Source organism: Glycine soja, chromosome 15 (assembly GCF_004193775.1).
Source record: "Glycine soja cultivar W05 chromosome 15, ASM419377v2, whole genome shotgun sequence".
Classification (NCBI taxonomy): Eukaryota; Viridiplantae; Streptophyta; class Magnoliopsida; order Fabales; family Fabaceae; genus Glycine; species Glycine soja.
The window spans coordinates 4,551,604-4,569,889 of record NC_041016.1 but is presented as its reverse complement, the minus strand read 5'-3'; the positions used below and the strand labels follow the sequence as shown (position 1 = coordinate 4,569,889).

Genomic DNA, 18,286 nt, shown 5'->3' with positions numbered 1-18,286 from the left:
ATTTTTAGCAAAGTTTGAATTATTTGAAGGATTTTTATAATGTTTGAGGAACTACTTAACATAATTTCTAATATTTCTAGAACTAATTAAGTAATTTTTTATTTAGGACATTTTAGGAAAGGGGATAATATTTCATGGAAGAAATTGGTGATTATTATCCCCTTGAATAAATATTCAGTATTTTCCAAAATGAAAAAAGAAAACACCAATTAGATCCTGTATAACTTTACCCAATGTGTCCCCCATTACTACCCGTTTGAACAGCAACATCAGCACTTGAATTTAATGAAATAAATGCCGCACAGCCGCAAGCAATACATTTAGCTCAGAGATTGAGTGTGGCCAGAAATTCCCTGCTCATGCTCAGCACCATAGTTAGATTGGACAGATTTGACCCCTTTCAATCGTTGGACCAGCTATAGAAGTCGAAATTTTGAGAAAAACTCGTTCTATCAAGTGTATCCAAGAAATTCTCAACCCTTTATCATTGAGAGGAGGATGAAACAGAGAGGTCTGTAATTTGCCTAGTTAAGGCCAGATTTCACTCAACTACGACAAACTTCGGCGGAAACAACTAGTTTAACTATGGTTCCAATCAATCCAAAATTACTTTATTTTGCTGATAAATATAACAATTACTGCTTTGAGATTTTGCATATTCAATAATTTTTCATTTCTGAAGAAACTGACGATAAATGATGACAAAAGAAACAGAAAAAACAATGCATAGAAATAAAAGCTGAAAATTCAGTAACACAGCAATCTCAGGTGCAAATCAAAACCACGTATCACGATGCGGAGACGCCCATTCGGACAAACTGAAACCCCAGCTACAATTACAGTTAATATGAATGCACAATAAACATATCAAATCATATAAACCATCCCACTTAAAATCAACCTTTTTGAAGTATGACAATACTCAGTTTATAATAAACAAAACATAATTAAATGAAGATTAATTTTAAATGTTATAAAAAAATATCAGAAAAAGATAGTTAAATCGCAATAAAACTGATGATAAAATACATGAAGCTTGGTTACTTCTAACTTCAAAGAAGAAACGCTGAAGCTTCATTAATTAATAATGATAAAATACAAATCTAATCTCAACTTCCAACAAAAAAATACAAACAAAATTCTCAAAACCTGCCAGGAATTTAAATTGACCTTAGGCATGCTGGTAATGGTGCAACTTATACAATAACACTTTGCCTGAAGCATTTCCCACAGCCATGAATCCACCACCTGGACTAAAATCAATACACCGCGGGTAATGCAAGCTCGTGTTTGACGGTGGCCAGTTGGAGAACACAGAATACGATGGGATATGTATTAATTTTAAGCTGCTTTTCTTCATGCCTGAACAGATTGCTAATATTTGAGAGTCATGATTAAATCTCATGAAAACCACTTTTGTAGTCAAATTCTCGATGGTCCTGATAGGCTTTCTCTTGCCCCCAAGAAATTCCTCTCTATTGTAAATATTCACAATTCCACTGTCTGAACCAGCTGCAAAATAAGTCCCACTTGGTGAAGTACAAAGAGTTGTGCCATTGATGCAACCTTCATCTACACCTTTATGCAGACAAGTCATTGTTCTCAGATCCCAGTGGTAAACCTGACCATCGCCACCACTACTCAATAACTTTTGTCCATTCTCAGTATAAGCTAAGGAACGGATTGTTCCATTCATCTTTAGAGTACCGACCAATTGCTTTGTTTTTGTTGATACCAATAAAATATATCCTTCATTACCCGTAAATGCTATCATTTGAGAATCAGGAGACACCTCAAAAACCTCCAAACTCTTCTCTTCCCTACCAACCAGAGGACCTATTTTATCAACTCTAGCCTTAACTAAATCAAAACTATAAAAGAACTTTCTTCTTCCCGATACTATAACCTGAGATCCATCTGGCAAAAAAGAGGCTTTTCGAATGGGGCAATCTTCAAGGAAGACGCTCTGAATTGTGGTGTTCCGCTTGCCATCAATTTGAAAAAATCTAAGCTTCCGGTCCAATCCAGCTGCAAGAAACAACTGCGCATTCGGATGGAACTGGACTGAATTTATGGGACCATTAGCAGGGTCCTGAATATTTGCATCCACAAGTCTCGAGTATTCAAGATGTCCTGGCAACAATTTTGAGCCACTCTTCACAACCAGGTCTTCATTTGTCCTGAGAACATCATCCACATCCATATCCCCGTAACCTTGGCTCACAACAGCTTCATTTTCATCATCCGTCGACTCATCATCAGAGGATCTATCTATTCTAGAATCAACCCGTGCCCATTCAGTACCTGGGTTAAGCTTAACATGCTGAGCCCGCAATCTCGACACATACTCCAAACCCGAGATCAAATCCTCATCCTCAACCTTCCTCAACTTCCTTAATCTGTTAACCTTGGCTATGTTCACAGTGGCATTTTCTTCTTCATCATCCACCCACACAGGTTTCCTCTGCAAGGGGTGGTCATCATCATCATGACTTCCCTCAGACAAGTCAGCATCTTCTTCCTGGTAAACCGTGAGAACACTATCCGCAGAGCGGTCAGTGAAGAACAAATCAGAAACTTTTTCGGCAGCCTTCCGAGGTTCCACTTCATCATCATCCTTTCCAAACACAAGGGGGGAATATAGAGAACCAAACAAAAAGTTCTCAAGCTTCTTCATCTCTTTCACTTGTTCCACTGCCGACTGTTCCCTCTCGTGATCTTTCTTCCTCTTCTTCACTTCCAGAGTATCATTATTCTCGACATCATCTTCAACCTCCCTCTTGTTCTTATTGACCTCATTTTTAGACCGAGCGTTTTGGGATATCAAACTCATCTTTCACAATCAAACCTGCAAAGAAAATATGGTTCAACCAATTTGACAATTTGGAATTCAAATCATGAAACGAAATACATAACAAAAAACGGAATTAGAGAGACAGCAAATAACAGATTCAAATGAAACAACTAACAATTACGAATAGTTAACGCTATTATTGATAAAATCAGAGACATAAAGGAAACGGGGAAGCTTAAATCAAATAAACTAGCGTTGAGAAAGGAGCGGGATTACCTTTGTTAATGACCAAATCGGAATTGAACGAGACGGTGGTGGCTAAGTGACGACGGAGGCGTTTTACGGTTTTAGGTTTAAGCTCGGAGAGAAAAACTGCCCCAAGGGTTTTAGCGAATGGATTGGGCTTTTGCTCTTGGGCTGGGCCATGCCCACTGTTCTCTGCCAAAAGAAATTTTCAACAATAAAAAATAACAATATATCATAACATAAATTATTTATCATAAATTTAAAATATAATTTATATGTTAAAAAAATTATTTATTACTTATTTTAATCATAACATAATTTATATATTAAAAAATATTTATTTATTATAAATTATGAATTTTAGTTGTATAAATTAATTCTTCAACAATCAGAAATAAAAAAAAAAAAACTAATTCTCCAATCAATTGACTATTGAATACTCATTCTTTTTAACAAAAAAAAAAAAAATTGTCATACTGATCCCTGGTCCTGATTCGCCACTGCCCCTATCCATGTCTATATTCTTCGTAAATGTAAAATCTTTATTCAAGGTATGTTCAGGCATCATGTGTAATCTCTTGTTGAAGTTTTAAATTGCGGTTCGCTATCTTATAAGGGATTAATTTCTTTGTTAGAACTAATCGAGATTATCTAAATTAATTATTTAACCAATGTTTCAAACCGCGTTTTCATTTAAAATTTCTCTCACCTTCATTGTCCTAAGGATTGCTTCTCTTTGGTTCCCATGGGGAAAGAAACTTGAATGAAAACTCAAATTATATATATAATTTTGGGTGTCTAGAAAGAAACAAAACAGCAATTATATGAACCCTCCTTTATTGTTTAGGAGGTGGGGAATTCATGGAACCTTCGTTCTATTACTTTCTCTGACGTAGAATATCATCCCCTGGGTTATTGATTAGTGTTTTTTTCAGCGTTTGTTCTTTTCCCTATCTCTGTAAAGCTCATTTTGGGATAAAAATTCATTTTTTATGTGTCTGCGAGTTTGGTCAAGAAATACCATCCATGTTGAGAAAATATGATGCAACTTTTATCTTTCTCATAACAAAATCTTAATGCTAGTGTACCAATCTTAGTCCCTATTTCATAAAACAAATTAAACTAGCCTAAGGTTAAGCTATAAAATATAGTCCGTGACAAATCATGAAAAGAACAGAAATTTGGGCCAGAGAGAATATAGCTGGAAAAAATCGAATTAAATATAATCAAACAGCTCGAATTATTAATGAATGTAAGTTCATTACATTTCGTCATCTGAAATGGTATACTCAGCAGGCCTAGCGGTTTGGATTTCATATTTCTGAGTGCGATTTAGCCATATTGACTATGTTGTTAGCAGAGGAAGAACTACAAGACGATTATACAAATCCAAAACTCATAAAAACAACGAATAAAATCACTGTCTAAGTTACATAAATAAGAAAATCAAAGTTGAGCAATAACATAAGACTCATTTGTACCTTGTATGATATGATTTAGTAGCCAGGTAAGGTTTCAAAATCAACTTTCACCCAGAGATGGCTCCTTTCCATGTTGGTCTCCGTGCAACTAACCATCTGTTCTGTTATGCAAGGGGAATCAGTTTCTTACTTATGATTACTTTTGTAAACCCACTTTCATTTCATTACCAAGGGTTTGAGTATGATGATGCCAGGATTGAAGGAGATGCCACTTTGGCACATTCAGAAATCCAACTCACTTCAGCCACTAAGTACCAAAGCAATGCTTACAGTGTTGGGAGAGTCACAAGTTTTAAGTACTCACAATTTAAATGTTTCTTTCACTGGAAACAAAACCAATGGCAAGCCAATAAAAAGTTATATCTCAGGCAATGTTAATTTGAGAGATTACCTACAAGAGAGGGTTATTTTTGGCTTCTCTGCTGCTACAGGATTTATGTTTGAGATGAACACATTGTTGTCATGATCATTCCGTTCAAGTTTACAAAGTGATGAGAATGTGTCTAATCAAATACCTCCAATGGCAGCCTCACCAGTCCCTAATCCTAATCCTTCACCAATTGCCACTGCTAATATTAGCCCTAAACAAGAGGCCAACAAAGGTTTATTGAAGGGGATAGAAATAGGTATAGGTATAGCTGCAAGTTTCCTTATTTTAGGGTTGGTTTGTATTTTAATGTGGAAGAGGGCTAAAGGGAAAAAAGAATATTCACTTTTTTATCTGAGCATGGATGATGAATTCCAAAAGGGCATTGGACCCAAGAGATTTTGCTATAAAGAATTGGTAAGTGCAACAAATAACTTTGCAGAGGCACAAAAGATTCGACAATGTGGTTTTGGTGGTGTTTATAGAGGCTATTTAAAAGACTTAAACTCCAATGTTGCTATAAAGAGGATATCAAGAGAATCTAAGCAAGGAATAAAGGAATATGCAAATGAAATTAAGATCATCAGCCAACTGAGGCATAGGAATTTAGTACAACTAATTGGTTGGTGCCACATGAAAAAAGATCTCCTTATATATGAGTTCATGCAAAATGGTAGCTTAGATTCCCATCTATATCGTGGAAAAAGCATCTTGACATGGCAGATGAGGTAGAAGATTGCTATGGACTTGGCAAAGGCAGTGTTGTACCTTCATGAAGAATGGGAGCAGTGTGTGCTTCATAGGGACATTAAATCCAGCAATGCTATGTTGGACTCAAGTTTCAATGCTAAGCTAGGAGATTTTGGTTTAGCTGGGCTGGTTGACCATGACAAAGGACCACAAACCACTGTTTTAGCAGGGACCATGGGCTACATAGCCCCTGAATATTGCACCACAGGGAAGGCTAGGAAGGAATCTGATATAATACAGTTTTGGGGTTGTTTTGTTGGAGTTAGCCAGTGGAAGAAAACCAATTGACCTCAATGCCAAGGAAGGTCAAATAACCATATTTGAGTGGGTTTGGGAGCTCTATAGATTGGGAAAGTTACTTAAAGTAGTAGACTCAAAGCTTGGGGGAGCATTTGATGAGGAGCAAATGGGACATTTAGTGATTGCTGGCCTTTGGTGTGTCAATCCAGATTATACATCCAGGCCATCTGTAAGGCAAGTGATTCAAGTGCTTAAATTTGAAACTCCTTTACCAGTTCTCCCACAGAAAATGCCAGACCCATTTTGCCGTTCTCCAACAATGAGTACTATTTTTGCTTCAGTTTCTTCTCCCTCTCTGGCTTTATGCTAGAACCAAATACAATGTAACCAATAGGGGATGGGAACTTGATGTACATAAAGTTATTGAAAAATTCATGTGTTCTTAAGTTTGGTGGTGACATCTCACATTCTAGTACAGCATAGGCTATTAGCCTATAGGCGAGTCATTTAAACTGATGAGTTTCCTTTTTTGCATGTGTAAACTGTAAATATCATTTAAACTCTTTGCCTGTGTGTGTGCAGTGTGAACTTGTGTTCTTGTGATTAAGTACGTTTGTAAATTTGTGATATAGAAACTGAGAAAATGAAAGAAATAAAGAACAGAAAGTGGAAAAGAGAAAGGCATAGAATCCAGTAGTATGCGCAATTCTCCAGTTTTGAAATATTTGTGCAGCTTAATAAAAAATTAAAATCAATTCCTCTCACCATGCCGCACGTTTTTGTGTAAAGTCTGTAATTGAAATTAATTTGAACATGCAATATATTCAAAATCAATTCTACCCAATTGGCTTTGGATCACGATGAGATGTAAATATCACTTGCTTTCTTTAATACTAGCTGCTGAAGTTCCGAACAGCCTAGGAAAAAAATCATGAGACATATTATAAAAAAGATTAATTACTTATTTAATTTCTATAGTTTCAAATTTATCTTTTTTAATCCTTATAGTTGATAAGTGAATTTTTTAATATCTAAAGTTTACATTTTAATTCCCAAAGTTTCTACCGTTAAAATTTTTAACTAACGGAGTTAAATAAATTTAATGACAAAAACCTTTTGAGAATTAAAATATAAATTTCAGGATTAAAAAATTCACTTATTAAACTTTAGGAACTAAAAAATTCACTTATAATTAAAAGGAATAAGTTTGGAAACTCTTGACTAAAAATATGTTTGTTTAATGCAATCAAATACCAATTTATTTAAAATGATGGGAGAAATAATTATGTGGAAAAAAAATCATGCATGTATAATAGTTTATCCTTACTTCCTTAATACTAACAAAAAAAGTGGAAGTATAAGAAAGCTTTATGAATAATTATTTTCTTTTTTGACTGATGACAAATTTTTATTCACGAAGAAAGAAAAGTAATTTTGAATCAAGGACCTTGCATGCATATGCATGTATAATGCAAATTAATAGTATAAAACTTAGACTTCCAAATTAATTATTTGACAAAGTAAGTCTGATTTTTTTACACTTTAACTAAAGAGTTAATAGATTATCTGATTCATATCAATTTAAGACAATACAAACAACCGCAAGAAAGTGAAGTTTAACTAAACCAGTGCCAAATTTCAATGATATTAGTAGTATATTTGACTTTATTACAAACACACCAGTGCAAGGCAACTACTCCATGCCATTTAGATTATCCCTGAATTCAACATCCTCAGCGATGGCCACATACCAATACTGTATCTGTAAGTGTTCTCATTTACTTCCTTACTTGGGCATAACCATAGCAATTTTGTCTTTCTTGATCCCTCATGCAGCTCCATTAGACTTTAGCTTTCAGCAGTTTCTCAACAAGGAAAGTACCTTGAATTTTGAAGGTGATGTTTCTTATGACAATGGACTCCTCCAACTCACCCAACTTAAGAAAGACAGTGTTGGCAGGGTCACATACTACAAACCACTGCATCTTTGGGTCAAGGACTCAAGAAAACTCACAGACTTCACTTCCAATTTCTCATTCATTATAAATCAACCAAACAAAACCCATATTGGAGATGGCATCACATTCTTTCTTGCAAGCCCCAAATTTCCACTTCCTATCCCACCAGATGGGTCTGGTATAAGCCTTGTGAGTGGTCAACAAATGGCAGATCCAAATTACATAAATGAGCATCCATTTGTAGCAGTGGAGTTTGACACCTTTTGGAATCATTTTGATCCTCAATATGACCATGTAGGTATCAATATTAAAACCATCAAGAGTCCTTTCACTACAGAATTGTTTAGTATTAATGATGGGAGAGTACATGATGCACAAATTAGCTACAATTCTAGCACATGCAATTTAAGTATCATCTTCACAGGATATGAGGATAATGTCACAGTGAAGCAACACTACTCCCAAGTAATAGATTTGAGAGAGGTCCTGCCGGATTGGGTTGAGTTTGGCTTCTCTTCCGCAACGGGATTGTTATCTGAGATACATACACTTTGCTCATGGTCTTTCAGCGCCAATTTGGACTTGAAAGTGCACAAGGATGAAAGTAACACAAGGATGGTGATAGGTCTGAGCATTGGAGGAGGTGTTTTAGTTGTTGGTATTGGATTAGCTTGGCTTCTGAAGTTGAAGATGAAGACAAGAGGCAAGGAAGATGACTTGGATCTTATTATGGACAGCGATTTCGAAAGAGGGACTGGACCAAAAAGGTTTTCATACAATGAACTTGTTAGAACAACTAACAACTTTGCAAATGAACTGAAGCTAGGAGAAGGAGGTTTTGGTGGAGTCTACAAAGGATTTATAAGAGAATTAGGTGACTATGTTGCAATTAAAAGGGTGTCACCGGGATCATGACAAGGTGTGGAAGAGTATGCCTCTGAAGTTAAGATCATTAGTAAATTGAGGCACAGGAATTTGGTGCAGCTCCTAGGATGGTGCCACAAGAAAAATGATCTTTTACTTATCTATGAGCTCATGCCAAATGGAAGCCTAGATTCCCATTTGTTTGGAGGCAAAAGCCTCCTGACATGGGCAGCAAGATATAACATTGCTGGAGGCCTGGCCTCAGCATTATTGTACCTACATGAAGAGTGGGAACAATGTGTGCTCCATAGGGACTTAAAATCAAGTAATGTTATGTTGGATTCAAATTTCAATGCAAAGCTTGGAGACTTTGGATTAGCCAGATTGGTGGATCATGGCAAAGGGTCACAAACAACAGTTTTAGCTGGAACAATGGGGTATATGGCTCCTGAATCTGCTACCAGAGGCAAGGCTAGTAGAGAGTCCGATGTATACAGTTTCGGTGTTGTGGTTTTGGAGATAGCTTGTGGAAGAAAACCAATTGAACTAAGAGCCAGTGAGGAACAAATAGTTATGGTGGAATGGGTTTGGGAACTCTATGGCATGGGTAATCTGCTAGAAGCAGCTGATTCAAGATTGTGTGGAGACTTTGATGAGCAAGCAATGGAAAGGTTAATGATAGTTGGCCTATGGTGTGCTCACCCAGATTACTCTGCGAGGCCTACAATTAGGGAAGCAATGCATGTACTTAATTTTGAAGCTCATTTGCCCACTCTTCCATCGAAGATGCCTAAAGCCACCTACATTGTTCCTTCAATTACTGCATCTGCATCTTCAAACCCTCCATCGTCTAGTGCTGATGCTTTTGGGCCTAATAAAACCGAGCTTTTGTCAAGTGGCTCTTACACTGGCTCCCCAGAATCCAAAACATCTGCTGCACTTCTGCATTCTATTGAGTATTGATATGTAATATGTATTTTCACATGTAAACATTTTGTTAATAAGTAGAAGTGATACTTGAAGTCAAATGCATGTATATTGTATAATTTCCATCTTACATATATGCCAATCGATATGTCATCTTTTTAAAGGAACAAACATTATACTTATACAGGATCTGTATCAATCTTCTGACTTCATAAAAAAGATATATATGTTTAAAGTATTAGCTTGCTGTAATCTGATACTTTCTTACAGTCATGTTCAACCGTGAACTAGTTGAGTTCTATTTACACATGTTGAGATTGGTAAGCAGTGCATAGAAAAAGGTTACTAGTTCAATGTCATAAGCATCAAAATTTTATAGCTGATCCCACTCTAAAGAGAAAAAGTTGTTGCCTCTATTTTGTAACTACATAATAAAAAAGATAATGAGAGGGGATGGGGGGAGATATATGCCTTATATGTGCCATTGATCTAATGGGTTTCTTTTAATAACATAACGCCATATAACCAGTATTTTAAATATGCACAAAATCATGTACAATTTTGCAACATTAAGTTATATTTTTGAATTTGTACACTATTACACCAAAAATGTTTCACATATAAAATCACTTCAAATTTTCAAATTTGCTCTTCATTTTACTTTTCATGCATAATAAAAATGAAAATATTGATTGCTTCAATGGTGGGTGCCTGGGGGAATGAATCTGAGTAGCAAGCATATTGCGCGTGATAAGAGTCTTTTCTTGTCATCTTGGACTATGACATCCTAGCCAGATGAAATGCCGGCCAAAATGGTTGTACCAGGTGCAAGAATTTGAGAGGAGAAAACATTTTTTTCACTCCTCCTTGTTCCATCAAACACAATTACAATACACCTTGACCTGGGCACCTAACTTGAAGATTCCTCTTATCACATCTTTTTATTAATTTTCTTATTTGTTAAGTATATAAAAATACTAATGTTAAATATTGATTTGGTTACATTTTAAGGACTTTAAATATTTGTTGTAAAAGTATCAACTAATAAATATTTCATAAATCATTACATATCTAAAAAAGAAGAAAACAAAAAAAAAAAATACTACTAGATTATCATATATATCAACTCCCCGCCAACAATTTCTTTCAGCTAATCTTTTTGCAACATTTTAATTTGGTAATGCATTGAGGAGATTCACTCATTTACGCCAATGAAAAACTGAATGAGGGCGCATTCACTGCATATTTCTCTCAAAGCAAAATTAAATGGGATCCATGTTGTTGGTTTGTTTGAAAGCAAGTGTTTAAAGATAACATTATTATCCCTCTGCAACGAATGTGCCAATGCATATCAGTCTTATCAAAGGCTGGAATTACTTCAAATCTTTGGCCTAACGTGTTTTCTGCTCTTAAGAGATTACTTGCTCTACATGTGCACTAGTCAATCTCATTAGCAGTTCAAGTACTCATTCAAAGTTGGTTTTTTCACAAACTATCAAGGCAATGAACATAATAATATCTGCAACAGGGACTTCTTTTTCTTCTTCTTTTTTTTTTTTTTTTTGCGTGTGTTTAGCTGTTTACTTTTGAAAAGCGAGGATAGTTGAACCATTGCTAATAGTAATTAGTGGTAGACTGGTAGAGTTCCAAATCCTGTATCCTTCAAAATAATTGCATCAATTTTCAGCCTTATAAAATGTTTTATTTATGACAAAAAAACACTTAACAAATGTGAGACATTTGATCAATTACTGCAGCTCGTGCAGTTGTTTAAAACAAAAACATGCAAAGAATCATGATCTCTTGTCTTGATACGGTCGCAAATGTGCAATGTGCAATGTGCAATGTGCAATGTGCATATTCCAATTTCCAACAGTAGCTGTAGACTGTTGATTTGCCTAGTTTGTAACGCATTTTTTTTAAACAATATTGTTGATAGGATCTAACCTAAAAATAATTCCTTTTCTCGTGCCTTATACATAATACAATATGGCATGGCACTGAATCTTTTGTCACGTAACTATTCCTAATTTGACCTGAGTGTCGATACTCAAGGGAACACAAATTTATAAATTGAATGATCATTCTATCTGTATAAATTGGTATTCACAAAGTTTATTGGATTAATATTTGGGCATGGGAATTGGTAAATAGGGATGTGATAATGCAGAAGGGCACGTATACATAGAGATGTTTATTTCAGGAACATTTCTGGTACGTGCGTAGTTGGGGTTGGGGGATGGATGAATTGCGGAGAACCCATGCAGTCCGTACTCCCGTCAAGCTTTACACAGATTTGTTAAATACTTTAATTGAAATTATATATTTAATCAATATATTTATATTAATAAATATAATATACATTAATAATTCATAAATATAATAATTAATATTGTATAGAAATTGATTTTTTTATATTTTTATATTAATCCTACTACATTAAAAACATTAGTACGTGTATTAGTCATTGAAGTATTTCTCTGCACATGTGGCATAAGACCATTAATCCGTGGTATAATAAACTGATGTAGCCGTTAGTTTGTTAATTAATAATTCAGACAAGCATATGTAGCAATATTACCTTCTGGAAAAAAAACTTTTATCTTTTTTCACGTGGGCAAACGATCGAGTAAGTTACCGTACGACAACGGCTATATCTTTTTTTAATTATTATTTTAGATAAAAAAAATTAAAAGAATTTAATAATTATTTATTAACGGTGTAAAATAATATTATAGGATCCTTTAATTATAAATTATCATAAATTATTATTAGATAACAATCTAAAATCTTAAAATTAGATGTGATTGAGAAGATATAATGCTTAATTAGATATGTAGTCACTTATTTGAAGCCAAAAATACTCAGGGTTAGATGGAAGGATTTCCTTCTCCTTTTTTTTACATAATGGATGGAGGATTTCCTAGTCTACTACATACGTTTTTTATAAATCCAATTTAAAAATCATATCCCCTTTCTATTTTTTATTTGGACTTTTGCAAGAGGTAGAGAATTTCTTCTAGCACAGTGAGGTGTGTTAGTGTCCTGTTAGTTATTTTGGACCGGAATAATCATAGCACAAAAAATCCACGCAATTTGTTCACCGACACTTTGGAGATTATGTTGCATATGAGATAGGTGTGAAGTCCCTTAGAGCAATAGTATGATCACTCTTTAGGATAAGAATAAGGAGGGTTTCTGCCACATATAGATAGATAAATAGGACAAATAAAAGAACATGACCTAGTCGTCTAGAGGCAAAAGTTTTTTGTCAGTATTTCTAAATCCATTCTATTCTTACGATTTAGAAACTGATAAGTCTAATGCAAATTAAAACTAGAAAGAACGTTTTCACTAAAGTCTAACAAATATAATTATCCCACAATATCGTAAATTTAAATTTAGTTATTGATGTAAGAACTTTGGTAAACAAATGATAAATACCTTTGTAAGTATTTTTAGAATCTTGAGAATTTTGATACATTTTGAAATTCAATTTATCTAATTTTTTCATTAAAAAATACAAAATATAATTAATATATACTTATTTAAAATATAAAAATAAAATATAAGATACAAATATATCCTAAATACTTATTGATATTTCATTATTGATATTTCACTATTGATGCACAATCTTCAAATTTCTCTTTAATTTTATTTTGTTTCTTTTTTCTTTAAGATAATATTACACTTTGCTATAAAAGGTAATAAATTAAAATAGTAAAATAAATTAAAAGATACAATATTTAATTTCCTAAACAAATTCTACATATTTAATAAAATATAAACTTAAATATGTTTTAAGTCTTTGTATATATGACTATCTCTGATTTTAGTCCTTACTTTTTTTTTTACCTTGATGAGAAGATATTTGGTATAAGAAAAACTTTTAGATTCTCCCGAATTTGAAGTTGAAAAACTTTGTTTCTTATTTTTTTTATTTACATTTAACATTCCACGGGAACAATGTTTCTAGAGATTTTTTAAGTTATTTCTCACAAAATTATTTCCAAGAGAGAAATGGTAATTTAACTTTTATGAGTTCGAAAAATTTACTTAAGTAAAAATATCATATTATTTTTTTAATCATTAATTATTGTAAGTAATTAAAGTTTCTGATAAAAATATCACTTACATTAATATTTTTTATCAACCTATCAAATTATAGTCATTCTTAAAGAATTATATTAGCGGGATTCAGGATTTCGAAAATGAAAAGTTTTTCCTTATATCAAATGCTCCTTTGATTCTTAACATTTTTTTTAAGAAAGTTTAGTGCTGACATGCTTAAGATAAAACAAAGAGTATTAATTAAGATAATGAAAGTATATTAAATTAAGGCTATTAGATTATTGTCAGGTGCACAATTCAATTAATTAACACGTTTATTATTTTATATAACAAGATAATTATATATAATTTACTTTCATAGTTTATTTATAATTTTAATATACTATGAACAGTGATTTTATAGCTTTTATTATTGTTTTTACATTTCAATTCACTAATTTGCTTTTAATGTTGTATTTTTTTAAAAAAGAATTATAATTTACTTTGACGCTTACAATTTACTTTTAATATATTACTTTTGATATTATTTTTACATTTAAATTTTGTAGGTTTAATTGTTTGTAATATAATTTATTTTTTAATATATCACAAGCACTGAATTTGTCTCTAAAGATAAATACTGTACTTTCCTTTTTTTAAAAGCAATAATACTTTAGAAAAATGTTTAATTACATCTTTTATTCCTCAATTATCGTAATTATGTAATTTTAGTTCTTTTATGGTGTGACTTAATTACCTTTTGATTCATTCTGATTGTAACAAAGGATTGATGGTGGAATCCAAATTGTACTTATGATATTTAATGGGACCTAATTTACACAATTATACTCATGATTCAATCTCAATATTTTAGAATATTGAAAATTAATTTATTATATTAATTTTTTTCTATTGTTAACCTCATTAACCATCCATTTGGTGCATAGAATAACAATAAAATACTTTTTAATTTTGTACGTATTTTAATTTATAGAAGAAAAAAAGATGAATGGAAGTTATTTTGCCATAAAACTATTATTAATTAATAACTTATCAAGTACATTAATTTATTTTCAACCTCGATGCATAATTATTTATTTTTTTATAGGAAAATTCAAGATAAAGATTAACCCACTGAGCGCGTAAAATAGTAATAAAAGACTTTCTATGTTTTACGTATTTTAATTTATAGGAAAAAAAACGAAGGCAAGTTATTTTTGTCATAAAAATATTATTAATCAATATCTTATCAAGTATATTAATTTATTATCAACGTCAGTTCATAATAATTTATTTTTTATAGAAAAATTTAAGATAAAGATATGATATTCCAATCTAAAATTGGGAAATATAACAAATTCAAAGAATAAATAACTTACACTTTTTTTTCCTTAAAGACATCAGTGAAGCTGGAATATAAAGATATAAAATACATTGATGTACTAAAATATAGAAATTTATTTGTATTGTAAATCCAACTCATTTGGTAATTGATCTTGATATTATTTGTCAAAATATTCTTTAATAAGAATTTCATTACCCCTTCCCCCTTTAATACTTTTTTCCTTTAGATTGGTTAGTAGAGATTTTGTAGAAACTACTTTTTTATGAGTTTTTTTAGTCATGTTATTAGAACAAACTATATATTGATGTCGATGGGTTTTTTTATTAGTCATTTTTTTCTATTCATATTTTTTTTATTCATAAAATTTAAACTCTAAATATTTTTAAAAAGATTTGAACTTTGTAGTAGAAAACTTTAATAAAAAAAAAAAATTACACCCCACGTATGCTTTTTTTAAAAAAAAAATTGTTATCCCCCGGATTCGTTACTAGTAATAAGTCGTCACTAAAATTTATTATTATTATTATTATTAACCAAGGATCACTCAAATATTATTATTATTTTTCGTATTTACTTATTTAGTTTTGCAAGTGTATCTAGGAGGAGAGTAAGAAACCAAACCTGAAGACGTAGTCACGTTATAAGAGTTAATTAATTAATGAATTGTTTACTGTTGTACAGAAATGATTAATATATGGCATTGAAAAAGAATAATGAATAATGATTAATACATGTGCAACGGTATGGAAATATTAATCTCTGAAATGGTCCGAGTAATGAGATACAATGGTTGCTCACACCTCTATTTCTTCGCCTCTCGATCAGATCCCCCCAATCCCAGTGTCTTCTTCTTCTTCTTCTTCCTCTTCTTCTTCTTCATATCATCACTAGAATACTCTCTCTCTCTCTCTCTGCGCTTACAAGAATAGTTAGTGAAGAAGAATGATACTTGTTGTTCTTCTATCCTTGTAACGCCAAACCCAATATAACAACCAATGTTCCATTTCCACATACATTGTCATTGTATCTCATTGCCAATCCAATTACGCCAACAACCCCTCTTTTTGTTCCCATTATTTTCATATATTTTGATATTTCTTCTTCCGTTAGGGTTGGAGTTTGCGTGCGTTTTTGTTTATATTGTATTGAATTGCATTGTATCCCTTGGACGCTAAGATTGGATTGGGATTGGGTGTTGTTGAGTCAAAATCTGTTAACCTCACCCAGACGGTGACGCAGATGCAGACTCTGGGTTTGTTGGTCGCTCCTGTTCTCGGTTTCTACCAGAGATTCCTTCGTTTCTCTCTCCGCTTCCTTCTTCTCATGTTCATGGATTTCCCTTCCACATTCAAGTTCATCACCCAAGCCAGTGAACTCGGTTGCGGCTTCCTCCTCCTCGGTTACTTCTCGCGTCTCTTCAACCTCCTCGGCCTCCTCTTGATCTTCTTCTTCTGCCTCAGGTTTCTCCGCTCTCCTCTTCTCCTCTCCAACCACGAGAAATCGTCGTCGTCCAGAGACGAGAATTCCAAGGAAGAAGAGAGTTTGGAGGACGAGGTGTTCGACGTAATGTCGCTGAGGAAGATGGTGAAGGAGGAGCGGCAGCGGTACAACGCGGCGTGCGCGGAGATCGAGCAGGAGCAGGGGGCGGCGGCGTCCGCGGCGGAGGAGGCCATGGCCATGATTCTGCGGCTGCAGAGCGAGAAGAGCGCCGTGGAGATTCAGGCCAAGCAATTCCGGCGCGTGGTGGAGCAGAAGCAGGAGTACGATCTCGAAGTGATCGAGTCGCTCCGGTGGACAGTAGTGCAGGTGGAGTCGCAGAAGAACCTTCTAGAACGTCAGTTAGGGGTTTTGAGGGAGAGGCTTAGACAGTTCGTCAATGATCAAGAAATACAGCAGCTTCAAGAAGAACAAGAACTACAAGGCACAGCCAGTGATGATGATGATGATGGTGATGAAGATAGCAGTGGATTCTTGAATTTCTCAATTGAATATGATGATGTAGATGCTTCTTCTTCTAGCAACCACTCACCCACACACACACCACAGCACTTGTAAGTTTGCATGCTCATCCACATGCACATGGACATGGTTCCTCAATGAAAAATGCCTTTTTTGTTTTTCAATTGTAAATTGTATTTATTTGTTTGTTTGTTTGTTTTATTAACAATGTTGATGAAAAGCTACACAATATGTGTTAATATGCGTGTGTCTGTTGTCATGGTGGGGAATAGGTTTAAAGTTGGTTCAGGTTTACTGCACTAATTGTGTGAATGAATTTCATGAGGCTTACTTGACATTGCAAGTATTAGACCAAGGTTTTGAATTGTGATATTGAGAAGATAATTTACAATCTTGAGTGTTGATTTTGCATCTGGTTTTGTTTTTGTTAAAACCTCACTTTAGAAAAATGTAAGTAGATAGTTTCATTGAATGGGGGTAGGGATTTGGCATCTCATGAATGAGAAAGCAACCTGGTACTGGAGTTTGAATCAATCAGATGGGCCAGTTGGGGCTTGTCGGGTAATGTGGGAAGCACTCATTGGAGAGGAACCTTTCTTCTCTACGTTATTATTACTCTAAATCTTCTACTCTTCTAGTACTAATCTTTGCCTAAAATCTTCGACTTTTCATACTCCTCCAGGAGATTTACATGTTCGTTTCTAAATGTCTGAAATTTAGTGATAACACTTTGAAGTATAAAGGAAGTTCATTTCTGTTCCAAGAGTACGATTAGGGTCCCAGATATATGCATTATATTCCTCAGCTCGCTTACCATCTTGTAGACGTTTCAATATTCAGGTACTGACACAGATATTCGACATTAATGGTAACCTTTGAAGTTCAGACACTTGAGTTATTAAGTACTTGCTCGGCGTGACAGAATGTTAGTTGATGTTAACACCGCATCCTAAAATAATGTGATCACTGTAGCCCTGCATTTTAATTTTTTTTTTTTTGTTAAATTAGTTATATGATCCTTATAATTTTATGATTATTATCTTTTAATTCTTATAGTTTGAAAGTGATTTTTTAATCTTTTAGTTTTTATAGTTTTTATTTTAATTCTTTTTTAATCGCTATAATTTGAAAGTGATATTTTTAGTTCCTATAATTTATATTTTAATTATCTTTTAGTCTTTATTAAAAATATATATATAAAAATAATGAGTTATAAATTAGTTATAAATTATCAAAAAGGGAATTAAAATATAAGGTACAGGGACTAAAAATATCACTTTAAAACTAACTAAAAAAGAATTA

General features: G+C 33.4%; 4 protein-coding genes and 1 pseudogene across 4 annotated transcripts; 4 read left to right on the top strand and 1 right to left on the bottom strand.

Moving 5' to 3' along the window:
* Positions 1 to 984: 984 nt before the first annotated feature.
* Positions 985 to 3,199, bottom strand: LOC114385782 (U3 small nucleolar RNA-associated protein 18 homolog). The gene is made up of 2 exons (XM_028345853.1): positions 3,071 to 3,199; positions 985 to 2,848 (listed from the first exon to the last, which is right to left on the bottom strand). Exon 2 carries the CDS (start codon positions 2,831 to 2,833, stop codon positions 1,172 to 1,174), a length of 1,662 nt encoding a protein of 553 aa, XP_028201654.1. The 5' UTR covers positions 2,834 to 2,848; positions 3,071 to 3,199; the 3' UTR covers positions 985 to 1,171.
* A 1,252-nt stretch (positions 3,200 to 4,451) lies between these two features.
* Positions 4,452 to 6,375, top strand: LOC114386611 (annotated as a pseudogene).
* Positions 6,376 to 7,601: 1,226 nt separating this feature from the next.
* On the top strand, positions 7,602 to 8,770 carry LOC114386661 (mannose/glucose-specific lectin Cramoll-like). The gene has a single exon (XM_028346693.1). The coding sequence runs from the start codon at positions 7,618 to 7,620 to the stop codon at positions 8,749 to 8,751; it is 1,134 nt and encodes a 377-aa protein (XP_028202494.1). The 5' UTR covers positions 7,602 to 7,617; the 3' UTR covers positions 8,752 to 8,770.
* Positions 7,717 to 9,679, top strand: LOC114386659 (L-type lectin-domain containing receptor kinase IX.1-like). Its single transcript, XM_028346692.1, has one exon. It carries the CDS (start codon positions 8,872 to 8,874, stop codon positions 9,661 to 9,663), a length of 792 nt encoding a protein of 263 aa, XP_028202493.1. The 5' UTR covers positions 7,717 to 8,871; the 3' UTR covers positions 9,664 to 9,679.
* Positions 9,680 to 15,777: 6,098 nt separating this feature from the next.
* Positions 15,778 to 17,319, top strand: LOC114386658 (probable myosin-binding protein 6). The gene has a single exon (XM_028346691.1). The coding sequence runs from the start codon at positions 16,265 to 16,267 to the stop codon at positions 17,078 to 17,080; it is 816 nt and encodes a 271-aa protein (XP_028202492.1). The 5' UTR covers positions 15,778 to 16,264; the 3' UTR covers positions 17,081 to 17,319.
* Positions 17,320 to 18,286: the final 967 nt, after the last annotated feature.

What these genes read in the sequence shown, in the direction of transcription:
- LOC114385782 (XM_028345853.1), bottom strand. Translation starts at nt 2,833, where the DNA reads ATGAGTTTGATATCCCAAAACGCTCGGTCTAAAAATGAGGTCAATAAG.
- LOC114386659 (XM_028346692.1), top strand. Translation starts at nt 8,872, where the DNA reads ATGCCAAATGGAAGCCTAGATTCCCATTTGTTTGGAGGCAAAAGCCTC.
- LOC114386658 (XM_028346691.1), top strand. Translation starts at nt 16,265, where the DNA reads ATGCAGACTCTGGGTTTGTTGGTCGCTCCTGTTCTCGGTTTCTACCAG.
- LOC114386661 (XM_028346693.1), top strand. Translation starts at nt 7,618, where the DNA reads ATGGCCACATACCAATACTGTATCTGTAAGTGTTCTCATTTACTTCCT.